Source organism: Bos taurus, chromosome 18, assembly GCF_002263795.3.
Source record: "Bos taurus isolate L1 Dominette 01449 registration number 42190680 breed Hereford chromosome 18, ARS-UCD2.0, whole genome shotgun sequence".
Taxonomy (NCBI): Eukaryota; Metazoa; Chordata; class Mammalia; order Artiodactyla; family Bovidae; genus Bos; species Bos taurus.
In genome coordinates, this window is record NC_037345.1 from 53356985 (window position 1) to 53380628 (window position 23644).

Here is a 23644-nt window from a genome sequence, read left to right on the forward strand (position 1 = left end):
AGTGAGGCCGCGGCTGGTGACCATTCCAACCAGAGGCCTTCAGGCCTGCACTGGGCCCCCAGCACCTCGCCTGTGACTCAACCACTCTCCCGTCCCGGCCCAGGCTGTGCACCTACAAGGGCAGGGAGCGGACGAGCTCATCCCAGGTCCCCAGCACAGCAGAAAGGCGCAGGGGCGCCTGCTAGACGGGACAAGAGGGGGCCAGGCAACAGACTTGCACACAGCGCTCGGGCTAAACGCCACGGGCACGAGGCTGGGGGAGACGGCACTCTTCTGGTGGGGTGTCGAGGGTCCCAGACACTTGCGCGCGTGTTTTGAGTCGCCAAGTCACGTGTGGAAGAGAGAGCTTCCACCCTTCCCTAGCTCCAGCCCCTGGGGTGAGGGCTGAGGAATCTACCCTATGCCCTCTGGTAGTCTGTCTAGGTTGAAAGTTTTCTTGCTTTTGGACCAGGGCGAGTCCAAACTCGAACAAAAGGCCCCTCACCCACAGCCAGAGGGGTTCAGGCAAGACCTGAGGTAGGGCAGGGATGGGGCCCGTGTTTGAGGTCCTGGAAGGGAAAATGCTTATAGAGAGTCAGCCCTCAGTCCCACAGTTTTGTCCCCAATGTGGATGAAACCATCACCCAAGTATCATGGGAGGGTGGCCCAGGAGCTTTGGGACAGATGTCGAGATGTCACCAAGCCTGAATGGCAGCCTCAGAGAGCAAGATGAACACCCCCGACCAAAAGGTGGTGGCATCCCTCCCCCAGCTCTCACCTCTGGGACCTCTTCCTCCTTCCTGCACCTGAGGTGGGGTCTCCTGGGGGAGCTGCTGGGGAGGGAAACGAGGGCCAGGGTTGAGCTGGCCCCTGGTGGGGAGGCGAGCACATCACCTACCGTGCTGGGTGCCCAGCAGGCGATTGAAGACCTCTTTCACCACGATGGGGTTAAGCTTGATGAGCTTTGGCAGGGCCTGGATCACTTCCTTCTACAAGGGCAAGGCAGAGGAGGGCAGGTCAGATGCACCCCCTGCCCACTCTAGAGAAGCCTGCCCACTGCTCACCCTGGGGCGGTGAGGGGCAAGCTCTGGCCTCACCTAGCCCCCCAGTGCCTTCCCTCTCTCCTCTCTTTGGTCCCTCAAGGTTTAGCTTTCCCAGCTCACTGGTCTAACCTAGCCCCAGCCTCATCACCCCCAGGTGAGCCCCTGGGCCGGCTTGATGGCTCCTCCTACAAGAGAAGATGGAGGTTCACGCGAGGTCCCATAGCCTGGGAGGAACAAGACCGGGGCAGGGGAAGCACACGCTCAAGGGGAGGTGTCCCCTGCCCTGCTTCTGTGGCTCCACTCTGTTCTCAGGAGGATCGTGTGTACAGGGTGGGGCGGGAGGGGAGGAGGGCGCGTGGTGGTGGATAACTGGGATATTCACTCACAACAGGAAGAAGCTGAGGCTCAGAGAGGGGCGGGGCTTGCCAAATTGAGACTGACCCAGACAAGACCCAGACTGTGCTCACAGCATCTGATGAGGGTGCCCGGGAGCCTCCCTCCTCCCCGCCCTGCCAGGCATGTCCCCGTGGGTGGGGGCATCCAGGCGTGCAGCTCCGTACCTTCTCCAGCCCATTGAGCACTGGGATGAGGAAGCGGACGTCTGGCAGTCGCTTGTGGTAGAGATCCCTGACCCGCTTCACCAGCTCTGGGGACGGGGGCACTGCAGGCGGAGGAATAAGCAGGAGGCTCAGGGGCTTGGGGTGGTGGGGTGGACATCGAGGAGGAGAAACGAATGGTGGTGGGTGTGTGGCAGGGGCGGGGAGGGACTGCTCCACTTCAGAGCAGAAATCCCTGGCCCTCGGTTTCTCAAATGCATTTTAGCAGTGCACCCCTGCGCACGGAGAAATTGAGGCCCAAGGATGGGGAGAGACTCACAAGAGGGCCAAGCGTCTAGGGACCCAGTGGCTCTGATCCCCAGGTCCTGAGAAGGCAAATGGGGAGGGCCTGGACAGGAGAGGAGAAGGAAGAAAGATGGGGTCCCGGGAGGCACCTTTGTCCGTGAGGCTGTGCAGACAACGGGTGACCAGTGTCTCCGCCCCCTTGGACAGTTCTCCACCAGCAGGAGCAGCTCTGGCGAGTTCATGCCCATCCCCCGGATCTACAGGCGAGAGATGAGAGAGGAGATGTTGGGCGGTGTGAGGGGATGGGGGCCCAGGGGCAGAGCTGGGGAGGCATCAGAGACCAGGCAGCTGGCGGGACATTGGGACTCTGGAGGAGGAACTGGCAAGAGAGGGCGGATCTCAAATATTCTCATCGTTAGAAGAAAAGCAATAATTCTTTGAGGTAATGGATGTTAATTAAACTTATGATCATAATCATTTCACAATATATACATGTATCAAATCACTATCTTGTAGACCTTAAGCTAAGATAATGTTGTGATCAGTGGTATCTCAATAAAGCAGAGAGAGAAAGAATGGGTGTCAGGCTTCAGAGAAGTGGGGGAAATCTGGGGAAGGTGGGCAGGGCTGCCAGAAGTGTCCAGGTCTCTTCTACCCGACCTCATACACACACAGGCTCCTGCAGCGCCTTCCTGCACTCTTATCATGCTGCCCTCCCACCAGGCAGGCCAGGCCTGGCCTCTGGGACTCAACCTGACCTTTGATGCCCAAGCTATTCTTCAATTCCTTGGTGAAGACTTTTTTTGCTTTTGCAGGCACAAGTGACCCCTGCCCACCTCCCTGTGACCACCCAGGTGCCAGCTTTGCTGCTGGCTCAGATCAGGGCTCGACCTGTTGCTGCGTCTGCAGCCTCCCCCTAACCCCTCCATGGGCACCGAACACAGGGAGCGGAGGAGGGCCAGGCATCAAGGGCTCGTCCCTTCCTCTGTCCAACTGCAAGTGGAGCTGACAGTCGTTGCCCTCAAGGAGCTCACAGTCCCTTGGGCTCACCGTGACAATGGGGAGAAGAATCTGCTTCCTCCTCACAACCAGATCACTAGCCCCACGTTACAGGTAAGGACCCCACTGACTCTGGGAGGCAGGTATGTGGGAATTAACCTGCCCCATTTTCTCCTTTGGTTTATGGTGGAATTCTCAGTAAAAAAATGTCAGGAACATAGATAGAGAAGAGCAGTTTCAAATCTGGCGACAGAAGGGAAGAACAGACATTCTGAATTTCACAGGCCAGCCTGTAACTGCGTTGCTTCTCTTGTGTGTGACCCTGTGGCTCCAGAGAGGAGCAGGAGGGACTCGGGCCACGACAAGTAAAGATTCCTGTCAGCAAGGCAGGGGAGGGACGGCTCATACATGACAACAGGGATACAGGTATTCACAGGCAAGAGGTCACAGAATCAATCACTCCAACAAGCTTGCTGGTCTGAATTATTTGCTTGTTTTAACTGAAGGGTGCAAGGTCACGCAGTGAGAAGGGGAGAGATGGAATGTGAACTGAGGTCTGTCCGACTGGAAGCTCTTAACTACAGGGCTACCCTGCTGTCTTCTCAGGAGTGGATGGAAGTGGGGGGTCGGGGGGTGATGACCCATAGCCTCAGCACTCAGCAGGGGAAGGACATGGGGGGGGGGGCAGGGGCGGGGCTGGAGTTGGTATTCGGCTCCGCCCACCAGTGGGCGGAGCCTGACGGGCCAGGGGCCTCACCGGCTGCTCGATGACCCTCAGCACTGTCCTCTTGATGTCAGCGATGGCCTCCGTGTACACGGCCGCCAGCTCGTGGATCAGCTTGTGGTTCTGAGGTAGGAGAGCCAGGTAGAGGTACAGGCACTGCTTCACCGTCTCCTCGGTCCAGGGTGCGGCCACCTCTAAGAGGGCAGGGGTGCAGGGGGTGAAGATCAGATGGGCCCCACTCCCCCTCGCCCCTGCCCAGCACCTGGCTCTTCTTGGGGGCAGTAGGCACAGAAGGGACTGGGAGCTGGGCCTGGGAAGCAAACTGTCCCAGGGAAGGAAGCCAGTCCTTTGGGAAATGAGGTGCAACCAGACCTGCTCCCCTTCTAGAAGTCTCTGCCCTACATTCCCATCTGGTCTCCTCTGACCACCAACCCAGACGGATCTTCCCAAGAGCACATCTGGCCCTGCCCCTCCCCTCCTCAGCGCTCTCACCACCATCTGGGACCCTCAGGGGACGCCTGGCCTTGCTCTCCCTGACAGCTCCTGTTCAGGGCTGCCCTGCCTCTGGGGGTGTGTGCTGGGCTCACAGCCTCCTTCTGACGGTCCCTTGGGGCCCCCACTTTGGAGCCTGTGCACGTGCTACTCTGTTGCCTGGAACCCAGCGCCCAACTCTTTTTTATTTTTAACCTCACTGTGTGGCAGGATCTTAGTTCCCCAACTAGGGATCGAACCTGTGATCCCTGCATTGGCAGCATGCAGTCGTAACTACTAGACCACTAGGGAAGCCCTCCAGTTCCTCTTTCTGCACCACCTCAGGGTCACAGAGCCAGCACACCTCCTGGGAAGCTGGCCCGGCACCCAAGCTGCACTGGGGCTCCTGTGCTCCTAGAAGCCCCTTGCTTCTGCCACAGCCAGAACCTTCCAGGTTAATGGGCCCTTCCCTGGGGGCCTGGGTCTCCCGGTCTGCAATGCCGGAGGACCCGGAGCTCTGCTAAGGGAATGGTCTGCAAAGAACCTGCCTGGCCCTTCCTGGAGTCCCATCACTGGCTCATTCTCCTGGTCCTCGGCTTCCAGCCCAGCTGCGCCCTCTTTCAGGACACTCTCCCTGACCCCTCAGGCTGGGCCAGGCACCCGTTCTGGGTTCCCACAGGCTCCTGCTTTCGCCACCTGAGCGCGTTCCAGCTCTTGCTGTCTGGCTGTCTCCCCCAGCGGGCCATCCCCCAGCTCACTGCACCTCTGGAGAACCTGCGCCAAACCTGTGTCCTTGTCAGCTCCAAACAGCACCGACGGCGGGTTGGGGTGGACCAAGAGCTGCAGGTAGTTGAGGGCAAACTTCTCCACGTACTCTCGCAGCTGCTCCTTTTCGTACATGCGCTTGATGAACAGCAAGGCCTGGGAACGCACCTGAGGAGTGGGGTCGGGGGAGGACGGCCGCTCTGAGCTTGGCGGCATTGGTGTGAAACAAGCCGAGGTCTGAGAGAGGCCCGGCGGGGCTGAGTTGCCGTGCCCAAGGCTGGTTACCAGCTTGGGAGAGAGGCTTCTGGCCCAACCCAAGGCCCTGTACCACCCCACCGTCTACCTGCCCCATCCCGTCTCTTATCGTTCATTCTTGTCTTGCTTGCTACACTCCAACTGGAAGCAGCTTTCCTTAGTCGCTCGAAAAAGTGAAGTCGCTCAGTTGTGTCCGACTCTTTGCGACCTCATGGGCTACAGCCTACCAGGCTCCTCTGTCCATGGGATCTTCCAAGCAAGAGTACTGGAGTGGGTTGCCATTTCCTTCTCCAGGGGATCTTGTCGACCCAGGGATCAAACTCAGGTCTCCCTCATTGCAGGCAGACACTTTACTGTCTGAGCCACCAAGGAAGCCCTCACTTTTTTTTAAAGTGACCACATTCTCCCCAGCTCTAAGACTTGGCACAAAAGGTTCCCACTGCTGGCATGCCTGTCACTGGCTAGATCCTGTTTCACTCAGACATCCCCTGCTGGGGGCCTTGTGAACAGGGCTCGGTCTTGGGCACCGCTTTGTCCCCAACAGCACCACGGAGCCAAGCCAGCAGGGAAGGCTTGCTGAGTGAATGGCCATGAGATGTCAGGAAGGAGCTGGCGGCAGGCAGGAACAGGGACGGACCGAGAGCCTCTCAATCACAGGCTGACCCTCTGTGCAGGGCACACTCGTCCACTCAGTGCCGGTCTTGGCTCACACCACTCCTCCTCCAGAAGTCTTCCTTAGACCGCTTCCCTTCCCTGGCTGCACACCCAACTCTACTCCAGGCACTGAACACGCTGTGTGGTCACAATGGCTCCCCTCCTGGTCAGTGCCCCCCCCAGGTCCCAGCACAGCACCAGGCCTTAAGAGGGGGTGCACCAACATGGGCGGAGCAAGAGCGAAATGGACTGCCATTCCTGGGCGGGGGGAGCGGGGGTGGGGGGTTGTCTATGTACATTCTAAGCAGCCTCGTGCCATCAAAAGTGGAAAAGCCACCACCACCAAGTTGTCACAAGAAGGGCAGCTGGCCCAGAAACCTTCAGGGCCATGTGGAAAAGACGGGGCTGGTTACTCGGGACAGAGGATGGGCTGAGTGTAGCCCAGCACAGAGCAGTGGTGAGGGGTCACCTTGTCCTTCTCGTGGGAGCTGAGGTCTAGCAGGACATGCAGGTACTGGAACTGGCGGGATGGGCGCTTGAAGATCAGGTCTCGGAGAGTGGACATGCCCAGGTAGGTGCGACTCTGTGGCAAGAAGGAAGGGAGCCAGAGCTCAGGGCACCGCAGTGTGTCTCTGGGGTGTCTCCCTTGTCTCAGTCAGATCACGTCCCTCACAGAACCCCCAACCCCACCCCAGGCTGCAGCGAGCATGGCCCCAGCCGCGCCCAGCCTCACCTCGTCCTCGCAATACTTGCGGATCACCTCCAGGGCGCTCTCGGTGATCAGCGGCGCCTCCAGCACAACCTTGGTGAAGATCCTGCCGGGGTGGGGGGGACGGGGTACAGCTGCAAAGGAGAGGCCCCTGGGCTTCCCCCTCCTGCTGACTGTAGCTCAGAGCTGGCAGGACCCCTCACAGAGCACTTGCTCAACCCCCTGCGGACAGAGCTACAGAGCTCTGGAAGCAACAGAGTAGGGTTCAAATGCTGCCTGGGGATGGACTGGCGACATGGGCAGAGACTGCCTCTCTGAAACTCAGTTTTGTCCAATGGGGATTCCTAGCTTGTTCAAAACAGCAATGGGAGGGAATGATGGAGGGGAGTTGGGAAGGGTGTTGTATTTCAGACACGGTGACCATCAAAGGCTGCTTTGAGATGCTTTAGTCAATGCTGGTAGATAAGAAAGAGCTGACCATGCAAGGAGTAGGTGGAGAGGACCCCAGGTAGAGAACAGAGAAGTGCCAAGCTTGGCATGTGTGAGAACACAGGACTGAAGGTTGGCACGGCTGAAGTCGGGGCAGGGGGTGGGGGGTGGGCAGGGAAAAGCAGAGAGGCCAAAAAGAGGCTCGAGAGGGTTGGTGGCCACTAGATTATACAAGACCTCACAAGGCCTATTAAGGACGTCACTTTTTTTTTTAGGACGTCACATTTTATCTTGAGGACAGTAGAAGGTTTTTAGTGGGGAAATAAGAGGCTTTACGTTATCAGATGTCACCTGTGCTGCTGGAGAATGGATGCGCTAGAGGTCAAGAACAAGGAGGAAGCTACAGAACCAATTCAGGCAAGAGATGGGGATGGCAAGAAGCTGACCCCCAGAACAGGCCTCTGAAGCAGGCACTGTCATCACACATCACGGGAGAAAACGGAGGCCCAGAGGTGAGTGACGCAGCTCGGTCAGAGGGCAAGCAGCAGAGCCGGGGACAAAGTGACACTGCAGAGACCTGTTCTGTGCGTGGGGAGGGCGGGGAGAGGCAGTGGCTCGGGGCGGGCGCGTGGAGGACCCACTCGGTGCTGAGAAGAGCTGCTCAGAGCCCAGAAAGCAAAGGCAGGACACGGACAGGGGACCCCTGAGGACGGCGGGTGCAGGGCTGCCCCCTCACCCGTCCTTCTGGTCCGGCTTCTCCTGCAGGCCGGAGAGCAGGCGGATGAGGCAGTCCTCATACTTGTCCAGGGCGCCCTTGACGCCAGCTGCGAGGTAGGCGTTGTACTCCTGGTAGAGCCAGGCGAAGGCCAGGTCCAGGCGGGCCCGGACGTCCTCCAGGATGAAGGACAGGACCTCGGCCTTCAGGCCCGAGTCGAACTGCGTCACCAAGCTGGCCAGGATCTTTATGCGCACCTGAAATGGGAGTGAAGATCTGTGTCGGCGTGGGGGGTGGGCAACGCTGGGCACCCCTCACTGTGTCCTGCTTCTGCTCTCGCCCAGCCTCAGGGAGCCAGCACAGACCCGGTATTAAGTGACGAAGGAAAGCCTAAGAACCATATTTTCAGGAGGTCTCCTTTATATGAAGAAAAAAACTGCAAAGGGAGAAAACAATAACAATAAAACTAGGAGTAATAGCTAGAATTTCTAGGAGTAATATCTAAATCATAGATACATAAAATTACAAATAGCTACACTGTATCTAAAGTGCATCTAAAATATAAATATCTAAATTTTTAGGAGTATTATCTTGAGTTTACAGAAAATGATCCTGAAGGACTCCCCGAGTGTGTTTGTTGGTTGCTTCTGTTAGGGGGATGGCTCGCAGATAGGGGCCAAAGAAGACTTATGGTCCCTTTATGGCCTGGAAATAATTTGAACAGAAAGCATATGTTCATATACTATTTGGTTAACTAAAACTAAACTTCAAAAATTGGGGAAACAGCCACTTGACTGAGGCTGCAATCCCAGCAAACAGCAGAATCAGAATTAAGGCAGGTGTGGGTGTGTGAGTGTGTCTGCGGCGAAAGAACAAGAATGCTGTGAACCGCAGCAAGAGCAAGCATCCTGAGAGCCCACGTGCAGGCGGCTCTTCCTTGCAGCCACCGTGCTGAGGGACAGAGCACGCGTGTCCACACGTCTTCTTCCACGTTGCCTGTGAGGAGCTGCTGCTATCATATCTGCCTTATGGGAGGTCAGAGTGAGGCTGGGAGAAGTGGCCGGTGAGCGGCAGTGCTGGGGTCTGGAGCCAGGGGGGTTAACCCGGAGGTCCGTCTCTCCGCTGGGACGTGCGGCAGGCTCTTGGAGAGAGGGGCTGGGAGGAGGCGCTGGGAGGACGGGGGCACACCTGGGCGGCCCCGCTGCAGGCCACGGCCTTCTCGGCCCGCAGGATCCGCTTCACAGCGCCCAGCTTCATGGCCTCAACCTGCGCGTCCGTCAGGGGCTTCAGCACGTCACTTAGGCGGAAGATTTTCTTGCGCCCGCCAGCACCCGCCAGCCTATGTGCGAGAGTAGGGACAGGGACTTGGTGACTCCGAACGTCCTTTCTGGAACCCGGGCCCCACCCCAGGCCATACAGACAGAGACAACCCCACACTGTCCCTCCAACTCCCCCGTGACCCCGAGGCACTGCAGGGCAATGAGAAGGCAGAGGATGCTGTTCTGGTTTGGTACATGGTATCTGAGGGGAGGCTGCTATAAGGAGCAGGCAACGGATAACGACGTGAGACCTGAATGAAGTGAGGGAATCAGACCCACAAGTGTCTGGGGATGAGCTCTCTAGGCAGAGGGAACAGGGAGTGCAAAGGCCTCCAAGTGGGGACATGCTTGGCCGACCAAGAGGTTGGTGTGACAGGAGGAGGGAGCAAGGCGAACAGAGAGCCTGGAGGGGCAGCAGGTCAGGGCCTGTTGGCGAGCCTGGGTTGGGGACAGGGCAGGGAGAGGCTGGATTCTGTGGTCTGTAAGACAGGTGATGATGGGGACAATGATGGGAACAACCAGGAGCACTTCCTACGTGCTAGAAACCACGCTAAGTGCTTTTTACCTCATCATCACTGTCCACCCAAGAGCCATCTGATTTAATCCTCTAACCAGCACTGTGAACTCATTTAATTCTCTCTTATCCTCAAAGACAGAGAGATACGATCAGCCCCATTTTAGATATAAGACAGTAGTTTTATATACAAGAAAACAGCAGATAAGGTTCAGTGGTTACGGCACTGACTCTGGAATCTGAGATCCTGGCCCAGACCGATCTCTGTTTATCTGCCTTCGTCTGTCACATACACACCAAAACCAGGCCCCAGTTTCCTGCACCAGCACCTGCCAGGGGACTCACCGGGGCTGCGTGACGGGGATAATGGGCTCCGGCCTCCTCTTGGCCTGGGGCGCCTCCTCCTCCAGGGAGGACATGGAGCTCAGGGAGCCCACTACCGAGATGGCCTGGCCCTGGGCTGGCAGGCGCCGCTTGATCAGAACGCTCTCTGGCTTCACCACCTTCTCCTCCTTGGGCTCCTCCTTGCACTGCTTGGTCTGCTCCACGCCTGAGGGGAAGGCAGCAAACGGGCTCTTGGTGTGTCAGAACCACCTGCTCCCACCCAAGGACCTCCTGTGGGCCAGGTTCCACTCTAAGCCTTGCATACCCGAAATTCATTTCAATCTGTAAAGCGTGGGTTGGATCCCTGGTTGGGGAATGAGGATCCTGCAAGCTCTGTGGCATGGCCAAAAAAGCAAAAAATTAGGGAAAAAAAAAAAATTCTGCAAAATGCTTTTCTGGAGCAGGAATATTTTTCATCCCTACTTTGCAATAAAACGATTGAGGTTCAAACAAGAAACGTCATTGTCTTTTGGTTGGAGTGATACCCGGTATCGCCACTTTAGAAAGCTGATGAGCAGTTTCAAACAGCACGAACATGCCCCAAATCAAGACCCAACAATTCCACTGCTTCGTATAAACTCAACACAAATGAGGGCACAGCAGCTTTACTCATAACAGCCAAAAACTGTATAAAGAGCCCACAGGTCTGTCAACAGAGGAGTGTGGATAAACAAATGGGGGCCTGTTCACATAAAGGAAGGCTAATGAGCAATAAAAAATAAATGCTTGGTTTACACAGCAGCATGGATGAACTTCAAAAACATGCTGAGTTTATAGTAAGCCAGAGGCTATGATCCCACTGATATGAAGTTCAAAACTAAAACAACTCACCTATGAAGACAAGAGTGGGGACAGGGGATGTACTGAGTCTCTACTGGAAAGGAGCAAGAAGGAACTTTCCAGAATGCTGGTGACAGTCCTTCTCCACCTGGGTAGTGCTTACACTGGCGTGTTCACTTTGTGAAAATCCACTACGCTCTACACTTTGAGCCATGAGTTTCACTGTACATAATTTATACCTCAGCAGCACTTTGAGAATGGGAACCCACACGAGGCTTGGAGAGGTTAAGTAACTTGATCAAAGACACAGTTACTAAGTGGCTGAGGTAGTCTGGGAACTCTCAGACCTCAAACTCAGGTCTGCTGGACTTCAAAGCCCAGGGCCTGAAAATATTAAGCACTCACTCTATCTATGGGACCTGTGACTACTGACACCTAAGATTTCACATGGTTTTCCATTTGCACTTTGACAAAGAGGCGCTCTCCCAGTAAGGAGAGCCCAGTGGCCACAGTGCCAACCCCGGCCCTGGTCAGCTCCCTGCGGCACTCACCTGGCCCCAGTCCTGCGGCCGTCATCTGCGTGGCCATGAGCCGAGCCAGGTGCTTGATCTGGGCTTCGGTGCCTGCTGACTCCACTGGGGTGTAGATCGCTTGGAAGGAGGCGGGCATGGCCTCGGGCAGGTACACCATGCTGATGAGGACCTGCAAGATGCCAGGAACCTTCCTTACTTACTGACCCAATGGACACTGGTTCCACACACTGCTGGCAGAATGGCAGTGATGCAGACAGGCCTGGGCCGCCTCTCATGGAGCACAGATTCTTGTGCAAGTGAGAGAGAAAACGAGTCCTGATGCAGTGTGGGTGGCATATGAGAGAGGCAAAGGGGGCGTCACCCCAGGAAGGCCAAGGACCGCTCTGGCTCCTCCGGGCGGTGGCATGTAGGCTGGGAACTGAGAGGTAGGCCGGAAGCAGACTGACAGAGAATGAGGCCTTGCAGCAGAGAGGGGGCAGGTGGGTGGGGAAATTCTAGGTGTGGGAACAGCATGGGAGAAGGCTAAGAGGCACCAGAGCTGGTACTCTGCCCAGAGAGTGGAAGGAGGTTCAGCGACAGAGTGTAATATGAGATAGAAATTGATTTAAAACAAACACACACAAAATCAGTACCCTAACAGCACAACATATCCACGTCTGTCAGGAATCGGTAACAAAAGAGAACTTCAACCCCTACAGGCTTGGAAGTTTGAATGCATGCTCTTAAATAACGACAAGAGAAAGATAATGAAATAAAACATGGAAGATACAGCTACAATGGTACTTAAATGGAAAATCGGACCCTCAAATGCTTCCATTGGAAGAAAAGTGGAAGTGACAGTCACTCAGTCGTGGCTGACTCTTTTGTTCCAGGCCAGAATACTGGAGTGGGTGACCTTTCCCTTCTCCAGGGGAGCTTCCCCACCCAGGAATCGAACTGGGGTCTCCTGCATTGCAGGCGGATTCTTTACCAACTGAGCTATCAGAGACTGAACACTAATAAGCCAAGCGTTTACCTTTGGGGAAAAACATTGAAAGAAAGTAACATGAAAGAAAGAAAGCCAGCAGAAACAAAAAAGAAAAAAAGACAGCAGAAATAAAACAAAAGATTACGAAAGATGATCAAAAACTTAAGAGCCAGCTCTTTGAAATGGCTTAAAACAAGCAAATCTATGGCAAGAATATACAAAATAAAGAGGAAGGACACAGTATCAGGGACAAAAAAATGGCACGTTACTACAGAGACAGCAGGTATTACGAGAGCAAAAGAATCCTGTGAACAACTACATGCTAATAATTTGAAAAAGACAATTTCCTGAAGTGTGACGGGGATAGATAAGATACAACAAGTTGATGGAAGCCAAATCAGACAGGGCCTAAGGCAAGCTGAATTTAAGTTTTATCTGGAAGGAAGCAGAGAGCCCTGGCAGGGATCTGAGCAGGGGAGCTTTATGACTTGTACTTGACAAAGATGCCTCTGGCTGCCGCAGGGAGGGTAGAAGGCAGAGCCAGAAGAAGTGGTCCTCTGTGGGAAGAGGGCGGGGCCTGGACAGGGCAGGGGTCAGTCACAGGGCTGGGGAAGAGGGGAAGGGCTGGGGGGAGGCGGAGGCAAAGAGTTGAACTTCCAAGTTTCTGGTGTGGGGACGAGAGGCATGTGTGCCAAGAACACAGGAGGGGCCATGGGCCTATACTGGAGTGGGAGGAGAAATTTCACAAGTTGAGTTTTGACATGTTAAGTCTCCTTTCACTCAAGGAGAGAAAGATGCAGGTGGCCAGACACCCAGGCCTGGAGCTCACCAAAGAGATGTGAGCTGGAGAGTAAACTCCTCGCTGCCCCAACTGCCCAGCAACTAACCCCCTTGGAGCCTCTAGGGAGACAGGAGGGAAAGCTGATGGTGACTGCCGTCGAGCATGGGAAGAGATATTCTCCAGGAGGGTCCAACAAAAAGGTCTCAGTGCTGCTACAGCCTGAAGACTGATGTGAGGACCACCACCCTCCCACCTCCTCGCCCCTCCCCCATTCCAACTGCCTCATCAACTCAAACCAATGGTTCTGTTACTTTGGAGCAGGACATCTTTGAAAATCTAAAAATAACACTGGTCATCCCACCCCACCAATGCCAATCCCACACCACATAATGAACAAGTCATGGGGCTGATGCTCCAGTTAATAGACCTAATAGGCCCTCCCTGCAAAGGAAAGGAGAGAGAGTGGGTGGGTCTTAGATTGAGACTTAGAAAACCTGAAGGGGAACTATGACTGGGGGGTGGGCGGTATGACAAGTGACCTCTTGAAGGAATAAAGATCATCTAAGAAGAGGTCCATCCAAGGTGAGGAAGGCCCCGTGGACCACACCCTCCCAACCCTGAAAAGAGAAGTGTTTCAGGTCTGATGTTACGTGCAAAAGGTGGGCAGCATGGAGCGGAAAGGCAGGGAAAGACTGGAGACCCTTCCTCCCTGCCTTGTGGGAGAAGGCCCCTATGCGTCCTTACCAGATTGGCCACGTTGTCGGGTGTCAGCAGAGGCTGGAGGAATTCGGCTGTGATGTCTGTGTCTGACTGGCCTGAGATCTGGGCTGAGGCCTTCGAGGTTCCCGAGGGGCCTGGCTCCAAGTCCTTGTCCTCATCGTCTTCCCCCAGGTTGGGCTCTGGGATGGAGGAGACAACAAGATTCTGGCTCTCTGGAGGGAGCACCAGTCCCTTCTCTCCTCTCAGGTACCCCTGGCGGTCCCTGCCCCGAAGCAGCTTCAGCAAACAGGAGCAGTGTGGCCACGTGACCCTGGGGAACTACCCACCTCTCTCTAGGCCTCAGTTCTCTTCACCTGAGAAATGGAAACACCAGCCTGGCTGATCACACTAAGCTCCAAGAAGACGAAAAGGTTAACTAATAAGCTCACAGAGCTTTATTGTTTAAAAACACCTATCTTTGAAATAGTCTTCAGCCTCACAGGGAATCAAGAAAATGTAAAACATCCTAATAAGACAACAAATTTGCCTATATGATGGACAAAAAAAAAAAAGTAGTGACAGTTGTTGTGGGGGTGTGAACTGCGGAAGTGTAAACTGACATGGCCTTCGGGAAGGGCAGTTTGATAGCAGGTCACAATTTTAAACGTGTATACCTCTTCAACACAGCAGTTCCACTTATAGGATCTACTCTAAAAACTTACAGATACAGCCAAAGTAAAACGTACAGCAAATTCACAGCAACACTGACGGGACAGAGATACAGCATACAACTTCTATCAAGAACAGGCTGGGTGAATACAAGTACAGAGGTTCTAGCTCAAGGGAAAAAACTAATTTAGTATGAACCTTAGAGAAAAGGCTTTGTGTGCAAAGATGTTCCCTGAAGCTGTAGTTATAAAAGTGGAAAAGCTGGAATGTTCAATAGAATGATGATTTAAGTAGATTAAGGCAAAAATATGACATGTTACACAATTTTGTCAAGTCTGGAACACATGTAACAAAGAGCTGATACCCTGCATTAACCAAGGGCATCTCCAGTTCAATTACAAAAGGCTGAACAGCCCAATAGAACGGGTACTTCACATAAATGCAAACAGCTAATAAAACAATGCACAGCCTAACTCCAAAACAGGCAAGAAAGCAAATTTAAACCAAGGCTACCATTCATACCCAGGGTTTACCCAGTGGGGTATCTGGCACTCACACACTGCTGGGGTGGCATACACTGATGTGAGTTTTTTTGGAAAAATGCTATCAGAAATTTACAGAATTCCCTGGAGATCCAGTGGTTAGGACTTCCTGCTTCCACTGCAGGGATTGTGGGTTCAATCCCTGGTCAGGGAGCTAAGATTCCACATGCCACAAGGAGCGGCCAAAATAAAGAAAAAAAAAATTAGGTGGATAGGTGGAGAAAAACAGATCTCTACCTCAATCTTCATACCCAATAAGTTATTTTTCAAAATGAAAAAAACAAAAATAAAATTCCATCCTTTCTTTTTTTTTTTTGTGGGGTGGGGGAGCATCATGGGATCTGTGTATTGCAGCACGGCCGCCCCCCACCCCCCAGCAAATTACTTCACAGGAAAGGAGAACTCTACGCATCAAAGGCATTTCTGAAAGAAAACCTAAGTGTTAATACTTTGGTTTTGTTACTTTTGGGGAGAGGGATGAAAGGGAGACTATTTTCATTTTACTCTTTCTGTATAACTTAAGTAATTACTTTTGCGTATGTTATATTCTTTAATAATTTTACTTTGACATCACTTATTATATGTCATCATATTTATACAATATAATCTATCATGTAAATTAAGCTTACAGTTTCCTGTAAATAATTAGACATTTTGGACATGGTCAGTCCCTGCCACCACCTCCTGCCAGGCCTGACCCAGCTCCTCAGCTCACCCAGCTTCATCTTCTTGAGTGTGGAATCCGAGTCGTCTCGGGGCCGCTTGCGGGCATCCTTGCCACTGGGCATGTTTCGGGCGATCTCCACCTGAGGCGTGCCCAGGTCCACCAGGAGGGTGGTGATCTGAGCCTGGAACTCCAAGGACGCTGGGTGCTTTAGCACATTCAACAGGTGCAACTTGAGATTCTTACGCACGCTGCTCACCTGAGATTTGGCCAGCGTTGGGGGCAGATTGGCTGCGAGAAAAGTAGCAAGAGCTTTATGCTGTGGACAGAGCTCATGGGGCCCTGCCCACCTGACTTCCTAAGCCCCACCTTGGGCAGTGGTGGCGGGCATCTCCTAGCAGAGCTCCTTCACTCTCAGATCTACTGTATGGCCTTCCCCCTGTACAAGCTGATATTCCCTTGAGAGGTCTCCCTCAGTATTAGTCAACCTTAAAACAGAAAACCCAGCCTCCTTTTATTAAACATTAAGTCTCATCTCCCTCTACCTGTGGTCTGGAAATTCCAACACACTTGTCCTGCGGAAAGCAATAATCACCTGCAGAATGTTTCAACTGAGCTGCCACAGCAGTGCATTGTTGGTCCCTCACACCAGAGTGACCTTCAAACGTCTTATCACCTTGAGAGGTGAGTCTCCCCTGTTCCACAGCAAAAGAGGATGCCTGCAACTGGGTCTGCCCAGCATCCTTTCCCACTTCCTCAGCCAACAACACTCCCATTTTCCTTTGAGGGAACCATCCCAGCTCCATTCTCAGTCCAAGGGGGCAAGAGTCTCAGAGCAAGTAAGAACACTGCAATCCTTTGGCCATTGTGATTGGTTGGGAGATAGGCTCACAATGTCTTCTTGGCCAATCAGAAACAATGAGCCCTTGGACCTCTGTTGGAATGGCTGGGAAGGAGTCATTCTCTTTCCCATGGGGTTGCCAAGTAGATGGGATGGAAGTCTGGAACAACTGGGGGCCATCTTTGCTACCCTAAGGAAGAGACACATAAGAGCCAGGAGAGGGAGAGGGACTCCTGATCTTCACACACTCATGCCTCTGCTCCACACCTTTCAGTTTCATACATGCACAGAAGTAGAGAGACCAGGGTAATGAATCACCATGTAGCCATCAACATTTCGCTGATCTTGGCACGTCTATCCTCCCTGCTTTTTTAGGGGAGACAGGGGAAGAGCTGGAGTATTGTAAAGTACTTAGACACCAGGTCACTTCACCCACACATACCTCAATGTTAAAGCAGCTCTGAACCACGTGTCTGTCATGTGCAATCACTGAAAGATATGTGTCTCATCTAGAGAAGCCTTCCTTATGGCCATAACCTACTAGACTGATGATGCTGAAAGCTTTCGGGGCCTGCTGTTTAGCCCACATAAGAGGAGATTGGTCTGTGGACAGGGGAAGTGGGGGAGGGCACCAACCTACCGTGGAGGGTTTCGTAGGCCTGAATCACCTCTGACATGAACATGGGCCTCTGGCGGGCAATATTGGCCAGGGAGCCCAGGGCTGTGGTCAGGTTGATGGAGGAGATAGCGGGGTGAACCATGAACTTGAGCAGCTGCTCCAAGGCTGCCTTGCCTTCTTCCCACAGCACATCTAACGAGGGAGAGAAAAGGACCAGTTAGTAGGCGGCTTTCTCCCTGGCCTCCAGAGAGAGCAGTCTTTGGGACCAAAAGGAGAAAGATCCTCGTACATGGATGGCTGTGACTGGCTAAAAAAACTCAGGAGATTTAGTTTGTGATGAGTCTGACTATAATACTATTAATAAAAATCTAGAGATGACGCTCAAAGCATGGGCTTGCAATCCTGACCAAGTAGAAATAATTTAAAATATCCAACTATAAGGAATCTGTCTGAACTACACTAACGTAAAACTTTGAATATGTACACACGTGACAACACACAGACAGAGGACTCAAAATTCTCTGAACCACCAGTGTCCTTGATCCATTCACCAAAAGTGAACTCTGAAACTGTGGCAAATATCTTTCCTGACATTTCTTGTGCAAAAACCTACTGGATGCGACATTATACAAAACAGTGAATAAAATACAGAATGTAATGTAGCCATTCTAATGGAATATTTTGTAACATCTGAACATGATATTGTTTGGGAAAGATGCAACTTAATTTTTGTTGAGTTCAAAACGTGGTCAAACAATATAGAAGAACAGCTAATATCTGTGGAATGCTTACAATGCCAGCCATATAAACTCACCAAAAGCTCATACTAACACCCTAAAGTAGATGCCATAGTAATGACTCCGGATTTACCAATGAAGAAACAGGCTCAGAGAGAATAGGTCGGGTGCTCAATGGCAGAGCAGAGATTCAAACACAAGTCATTACACTTTCATGCCTCTCAGCTGGAAGTATTAAGCATGGCCCTGTTTTCTATAAACAAACCCAACAAACACAAAACTATGAACATACACATATAAATACCTATCTTTGCATAGAAAAGACCTGAGAGGAAACAATACTCTTGGCAGTATTCATCTCTGAGAAGCAGGACTGGGGAAGGACGGAATTTCCTTTCCTACTCCTCCATATTTATTGCTTGACACTAAAACGGGCATGTACTACTTTTATAATTTGCAATCAGAAAAGCTGCAGAACTAGCTGGTATTTACTACTGGGTGCTCACATTCCCATGGAACAGCACTACCAACCTGGAAGGGCACTACTGCCATTTCATTTTACAGAAGGAAGATAAGGTTCAGAAAGAAGTAATTTGCCCAGGCTCACGTGAGGAAGAGGTAACACTGAGATTTGAATGTGGCATCAGGGCTCTTAAGCACTGTATCAAACTGATTCCAGAAATGAAAAACTATGAAGAAAGGGGGAAAGGGGGAAGGAGGAGAAGGGAGCCGGTGCAGTGGCAGACCAATGGCACCAGCTGAAGGGGCACTCACTGTACTGGATGTAGGGGTGGTCACGAGGGATGCGGTCCAGGCTGATGTCGTGCTCCTGGCGTCGGGGCACCTCCGAGTCAGCCATGCGGGGCGAAAGGGTGACGATGAGGCCCTCCACGAACTTGATGGCATGGGTACGGATGCCGTCATTGTCAGAGTCCAGCAGCAGGATGATGTCCCCAGCCATGGCCGACACCATATCCCAGCAGGCCTCCTGGAGCTCACTGATCACCCGTGACTTCACCATCCACTGTGTGTGGGCCGGGGAGGGGTGGACAGACAGGCGAATGGGGACAAGACGCCAATCACTGACTCCACCACAGCTCAGAGATCCATCAACGATGATACATACGTTCACTGGGGACACGTTCACCGAGTTACAACTCCGTCCCTGGCCCTGGGCTAGGTGATGCGGGGGACAGGACCCAGGGTGACCAAGCCAGGCCTGGCCCTGCCCTCATAAGGTTCAGAGGTAGTGACAAGGCTGAGTGTTGAAGGCTCAGATCTTAAAGAAGCCAAAGGAACAACAATGCCGACCTCACAAGGTGGTGGCAGAGAGCAAACGGATTTCTTCCTTTCGATAATGTTAATGTACATCACACCACAGTGTGGACCCAGATGGCCCATTTGATCACAAGACCTGGTTCTTGGGGAACGTCTGCTGAACGCATAAATGGATGGATGGATGCAGGGAAAGAGGGGTTAATGGCAACTCCTGGGCTGTTAGAATTTAGAGCCCCTCGTTGTCTGTTCCTAAAGATCAACAGCACATCTTGACCTTGAAAGATGTGATCTGACGCTGGTTTTGAACTCTAAGAGACGAATGAGACCTATCAGGCTGGGAAGGGAGCTCCTACCTGCAGGGCCACCTTGTAGAGCTGGGTCATGGTGAGGATGGCCTTCTTCACCACATTCACATTCTCGTCTCTCAAGAGCATGTTGAGGTTCGCGATCAGTTTCAGCAGCAGCTCAATGTCTCGCTTGCTGGGGATGGAAGAAGAAAGGCAAGGTCAAGGTGGCCTTTGCGCAGGTGATGGGAGCCTGCAGCCTCCAAGGAAAGGGAAATCAGGGCCGATGTGTCAAAAGACTGGAATGCAGGTGGGCACCTGTCGTGTTTGCCAGCATCTGGTACCTTTGGACATAGGTGCGCTCGAACACGGTCTAGGTGGGTCCTACGACGCCCACTCTCTCGTACTGTTAGGGCCTCACAGTTCACCTAAGAGGCAGCAGTGCCAGATCACTGGTGTGAATCTGAACAAGCACCTTTGTCTCATTTTGAATAGCTCCTACCTGGAGGCTTGTTGTGAAAACTGCAACAATACATGTAAAGCTCTTAGAAGGGTATAAGAAAACATTCAACAAATATTAGTCATTAATATTTTAAAGCACTCTGCCTTACGTAATCATGAGTCTTATTTACTAATTTTTTTTACCTAAGATGGAGGGCTCTGAAAGTAGGGGATTCTTCACCATCTAAGTACTAGCAGAGTCTCATTTTTTTTTGAAGGAAAGAATGAAAAGGCCTTCAATAAATATTTGTTCAGTGAATGAATAAATTCAAGGCTACACCTAGAGCTCAGAATGTGAATTTTCACATCATGTTACAATCTCAAGTTAAATATTAAGCTAATCCGTTGAAAAATATGAAACTCATCTATCAGCTACATGAAGGCAGAAACAATATCTGTTTTTATCCAGTTCTATTTCTACAGCCTGACACAAATGCCTGGCACACAGCAGTCATGTGATACATATCTGGAACAAAAAGTGTTTTGGCAAACTCAGAAAATGTACCATTGATTGTCCCAGTGATCTATGAAAATTCTGAATCACTATGTTACTTATCTGAAATTAATATATTATAAATCAACTATACCTCAAAAAAATATCACTCTTCTTTTTTGCTTGTTTGGAAAAACAGTTAAAATTTTAAAATCAAAAGTGCTTTATATGCTGCTGCTGCTGCTAAGTCACTTCAGTCGTGTCCGACTCTGTGCGACCCCACAGACGGCAGCCCACCAGGCTCCCCTGTCCCTGGGATTCTCCAGGCAAGAACACTGGAGTGGGGTGCCATTGCCTTCTCCATATGCTTCTCTGTATATGCTAACATGTTAAAAAAAGACAAAACTAACATTTATCAGTGTGGAGAGGGAATGGGGGAGGGGCAAGATGGGGTAGGGGGATTAAGAGGTACAAGCTACTACATAAAAAATGGATAAACTTCAAGGATATATTGTACAGCTCAGAGAATATAGTCAATATTTTATAATAGTTGAGTGGAATATAATCTATAAAAAATTTGAATCACTATGTTGTATATCTGAAACTAATATATTATTATAAATCAAGTATACCTCAATTGGAAAAAAAAACTCTACCAGTAAAAGATGGGAGACTGAGAATCTGGGCAATGGTGTTATGGACATGGGTTAAAATCCCAGCACTGCCATATACTGGCTGTGTGACCTTAAGAAACTCACTTCACCTCTCTGATTCACAGTTTTCTCTTCAGTTAAAGGGGCCTAACAAATAATCCCATGTACGAGGATCGAATAAAAAAGTATTTGGTACAGCAAGGGAAGTGGTTGAAAAATGGTCAGATGTTGTTTACAGCTTGAAGGCAGTGTCGACAGTCCTTACTGATGATGTAGATGTGAAGTGTGGAAGAAGTAGAGGAATAGTGGACGATCCAAGATTTGGACCTTATTAAATATTTGCTGGGGAATCAGAGGGGGAGAATGGGTGTGGGCAGCAGAGGGCAAGACTCTCAGGGCAGGGCCAGGCCAGGAGCCCGAGAGGCTGACTCCAGTAGGGGTGCCCCCACGGATGCCATGCAACACCCCGTACCAAGCCTCCTCGATGAAGCCGATGACAAATTTGCGCACTTCGATGGACTTGTCTGCCTGGAAAGCGATGATCTCCTGCCAGGGTCAAGAAGAAGTGGGGTGGGGTCAGAGTTGTACCAGGATCACCTCCCTTATCCCCACACCCATACCCTTTCTCTCCTGTTGGCCACTCACATCCAGGAAGTTGTCCAGTAGTGTGGGATCTTTGTTGATGATCAGTTCCTGCACCTGGAAGCAGATCGGGAAAGAGGAGGAGGACACACTTATGAAACCAGGGGCTGGTCAGTACAGACAGGCGTGCGAAGGAGAAACCAGCATGGGGGAGCAGCAGATACGTTCAGTTCAGATTCAGCTCAACTCCCAGCATGGCCTAGGGAAGCGGCTTCCCCTGAGTCTCAGTCTACTCTTCTGTAAAATGGGAACCAGAAACAACAGCTTGTAGGGCTACTGTGAGGCTTCAATAAGAAGATGCTACAAGGCGCAGGTCCTGGTGGACCAGTGAGTATGTGAGAGGTGCCATGGGACTCCTACCTTCCTGAGGCGCATCCAGCAATTCTCTCCACGCTCCTTCTGTTTCTACTCCCCATTCAACTGCCATAATTCAGCAAGCATTTTATCCCAGTGAGAGCCCACTTCCTGAGGCCCTTGTGTAATACCTGCCAGGCTCTTTGGAATAAGCCCTTCCCAAAGACACTCTCACAGAAGCTCAGTGCCTACGAGCCAAGGCACTATTGGTGAACAGCCCTGACAACCACCCCATGAGGGAGGCCCTGTCAGAACCCCACTCACTGCTGAGGTGGCGTTGGCTACCCAAGGCCATGTGCAGAACAAGCAGAACTGGGGTCCCCTGAACTCCATCTGCCTCCTGTTCTGAACCACACTCAGCACTCCCTAAATCCCCATCCTCTTTTGCTTCTGTACCAGCTATTGTGCCCTCTGCTCAAGACACTCTCCCTCTCTCCCTTGGCCTGGTTCTCTCCTTCTCCTCCAGGTCTCAGCTCAGACATCCCTCTTCTAGGAAGTCCTCCTTAACTGCCCGCCATTAGGCTGGGTCAGAAGTCTCCTCTGGGTTCCACATCCCCCTAGGCGCCTCCATCTCAGCCCTGCCCACTCTGGGTCCCCACTGTTGGGTCACCTGTACGTCTTCCCCACTGGACAGGACTCTGGCGGAGAAGAAACTTGAGGATCAAGAGCATAGCATTTGGAGTCTGAATCCAGCATTCAGGTCCTAATTCTGTCAGGTCCTAGCAGAGTGACCTTGGGCTAATTTAAGCTCTGAGACTCTACTTCTTTCTCTGTAAAACAGAGAAGAAATTACCCTGCCTCAGAGAGCTTTTGTGAGAATTAAACGATGGTGTGGCCGAGCAGCGCTGCGTGCCGTATCCCAAGCGCTTAGACGTGGATGCTAGTGTTAGTACCAGTGCCCTCTTTTCCGAGGCTCCCATCCCAGCTCCTCTCATCCTGCTTAGCCCGGCGTCACCCTCTTCCCCTCACCTGTTTGAGCACTGTGATCTTTGAGTCGTTGGTGATCAGTGCTGCCTGGTTCAAGAGATCTACCACCTGGAAGGAGGGTGAAAGGCAGGTCAGGCCAGCTCCTACAGCACTCCTGAGATCTTCCAGCTAGGGGTGGGTCACCCTGGAGAGGGCCCAGGCCTCCCCACTCCACACCTCTCTCTGTACTCACTCTCTCTGATGTGGTCATGCCATCGATGCCCGGCCCCTCCTCTTGAGTGAAGAACTGTGATGCCACGCTCCGGCGTGTGACGCTGTCCCCACTGCTGGCTGCCATGGCTGTGGCCCGGTACCTGCTGCAGAGGAGGATGGAGCAAGCTCGGCCATTACTCCACTATCTCTGAAGGGCTCTGTATTCGTGGGGTTGTAATCTGGGGGAGACTGATGTCTCCTGGCTAAGAGGCTGTACCCCGTGGAGAACCAAGCCTCACCTCCAGTACTTTACAGAGAGCAGGCTGACCACAAACACCTGCTGGAGGACTGAACAGATGCACGCAGAGCCAGCCGCCTCTCTCTGGTCTCAGTGCCCCTCGTCTCTCCAGTTGGGTCCTCCACACAGTAGGTAAGTACTCAGTACATCAGAGAAGGCCTAATCAAATAAATTATACTTCTGTCATTTTCTGGATTATGACATTGTGTTTCAAAAGAAGTGGGGGATATTTCTGGACATCTCTCCCAAAGGCACACTGGCAAAAATCAAGAAATAAGAAGGATATCAATTACAGCACTATTCCTAGTAGCAAAAGACTGCTGTCAACCCGAGTCTTCTCAAATAGGGAAACGGGCTGTAGAACTGTGATACATCCACAAAATAAAATACTTCGCAACTGTAAAAAGGAATGAGGCCAATCTCTCTGTGTGCTGATAAACAGTGGGCT

At 52.0% G+C, this 23644-nt stretch overlaps 1 protein-coding gene across 2 annotated transcripts in view; it reads right to left on the minus strand.

The window, feature by feature from the left end:
* The window catches only part of SYMPK (symplekin scaffold protein), a 33252-nt gene that overhangs the window by 6210 nt on the left and 3398 nt on the right, over positions 1 to 23644 (minus strand). The window contains 22 exon segments of one of the 2 annotated variants that reach the window (NM_001434957.1): positions 878 to 968; positions 1583 to 1683; positions 2014 to 2065; positions 2068 to 2121; positions 3621 to 3781; positions 4844 to 4991; positions 6202 to 6315; positions 6466 to 6547; positions 7607 to 7842; positions 8774 to 8924; positions 9764 to 9968; positions 11134 to 11284; positions 13608 to 13762; positions 15489 to 15728; positions 16919 to 17089; positions 18409 to 18658; positions 19266 to 19392; positions 21256 to 21329; positions 21429 to 21482; positions 22749 to 22814; positions 22939 to 23062; positions 23198 to 23355. In NM_001434957.1, the coding sequence (NP_001421886.1) occupies positions 878 to 968; positions 1583 to 1683; positions 2014 to 2065; positions 2068 to 2121; positions 3621 to 3781; positions 4844 to 4991; positions 6202 to 6315; positions 6466 to 6547; positions 7607 to 7842; positions 8774 to 8924; positions 9764 to 9968; positions 11134 to 11284; positions 13608 to 13762; positions 15489 to 15728; positions 16919 to 17089; positions 18409 to 18658; positions 19266 to 19392; positions 21256 to 21329; positions 21429 to 21482; positions 22749 to 22814; positions 22939 to 23043 (2788 nt within the window). In that variant the 5' untranslated portion in view covers positions 23044 to 23062; positions 23198 to 23355. 2 annotated transcript variants of the gene reach the window in all.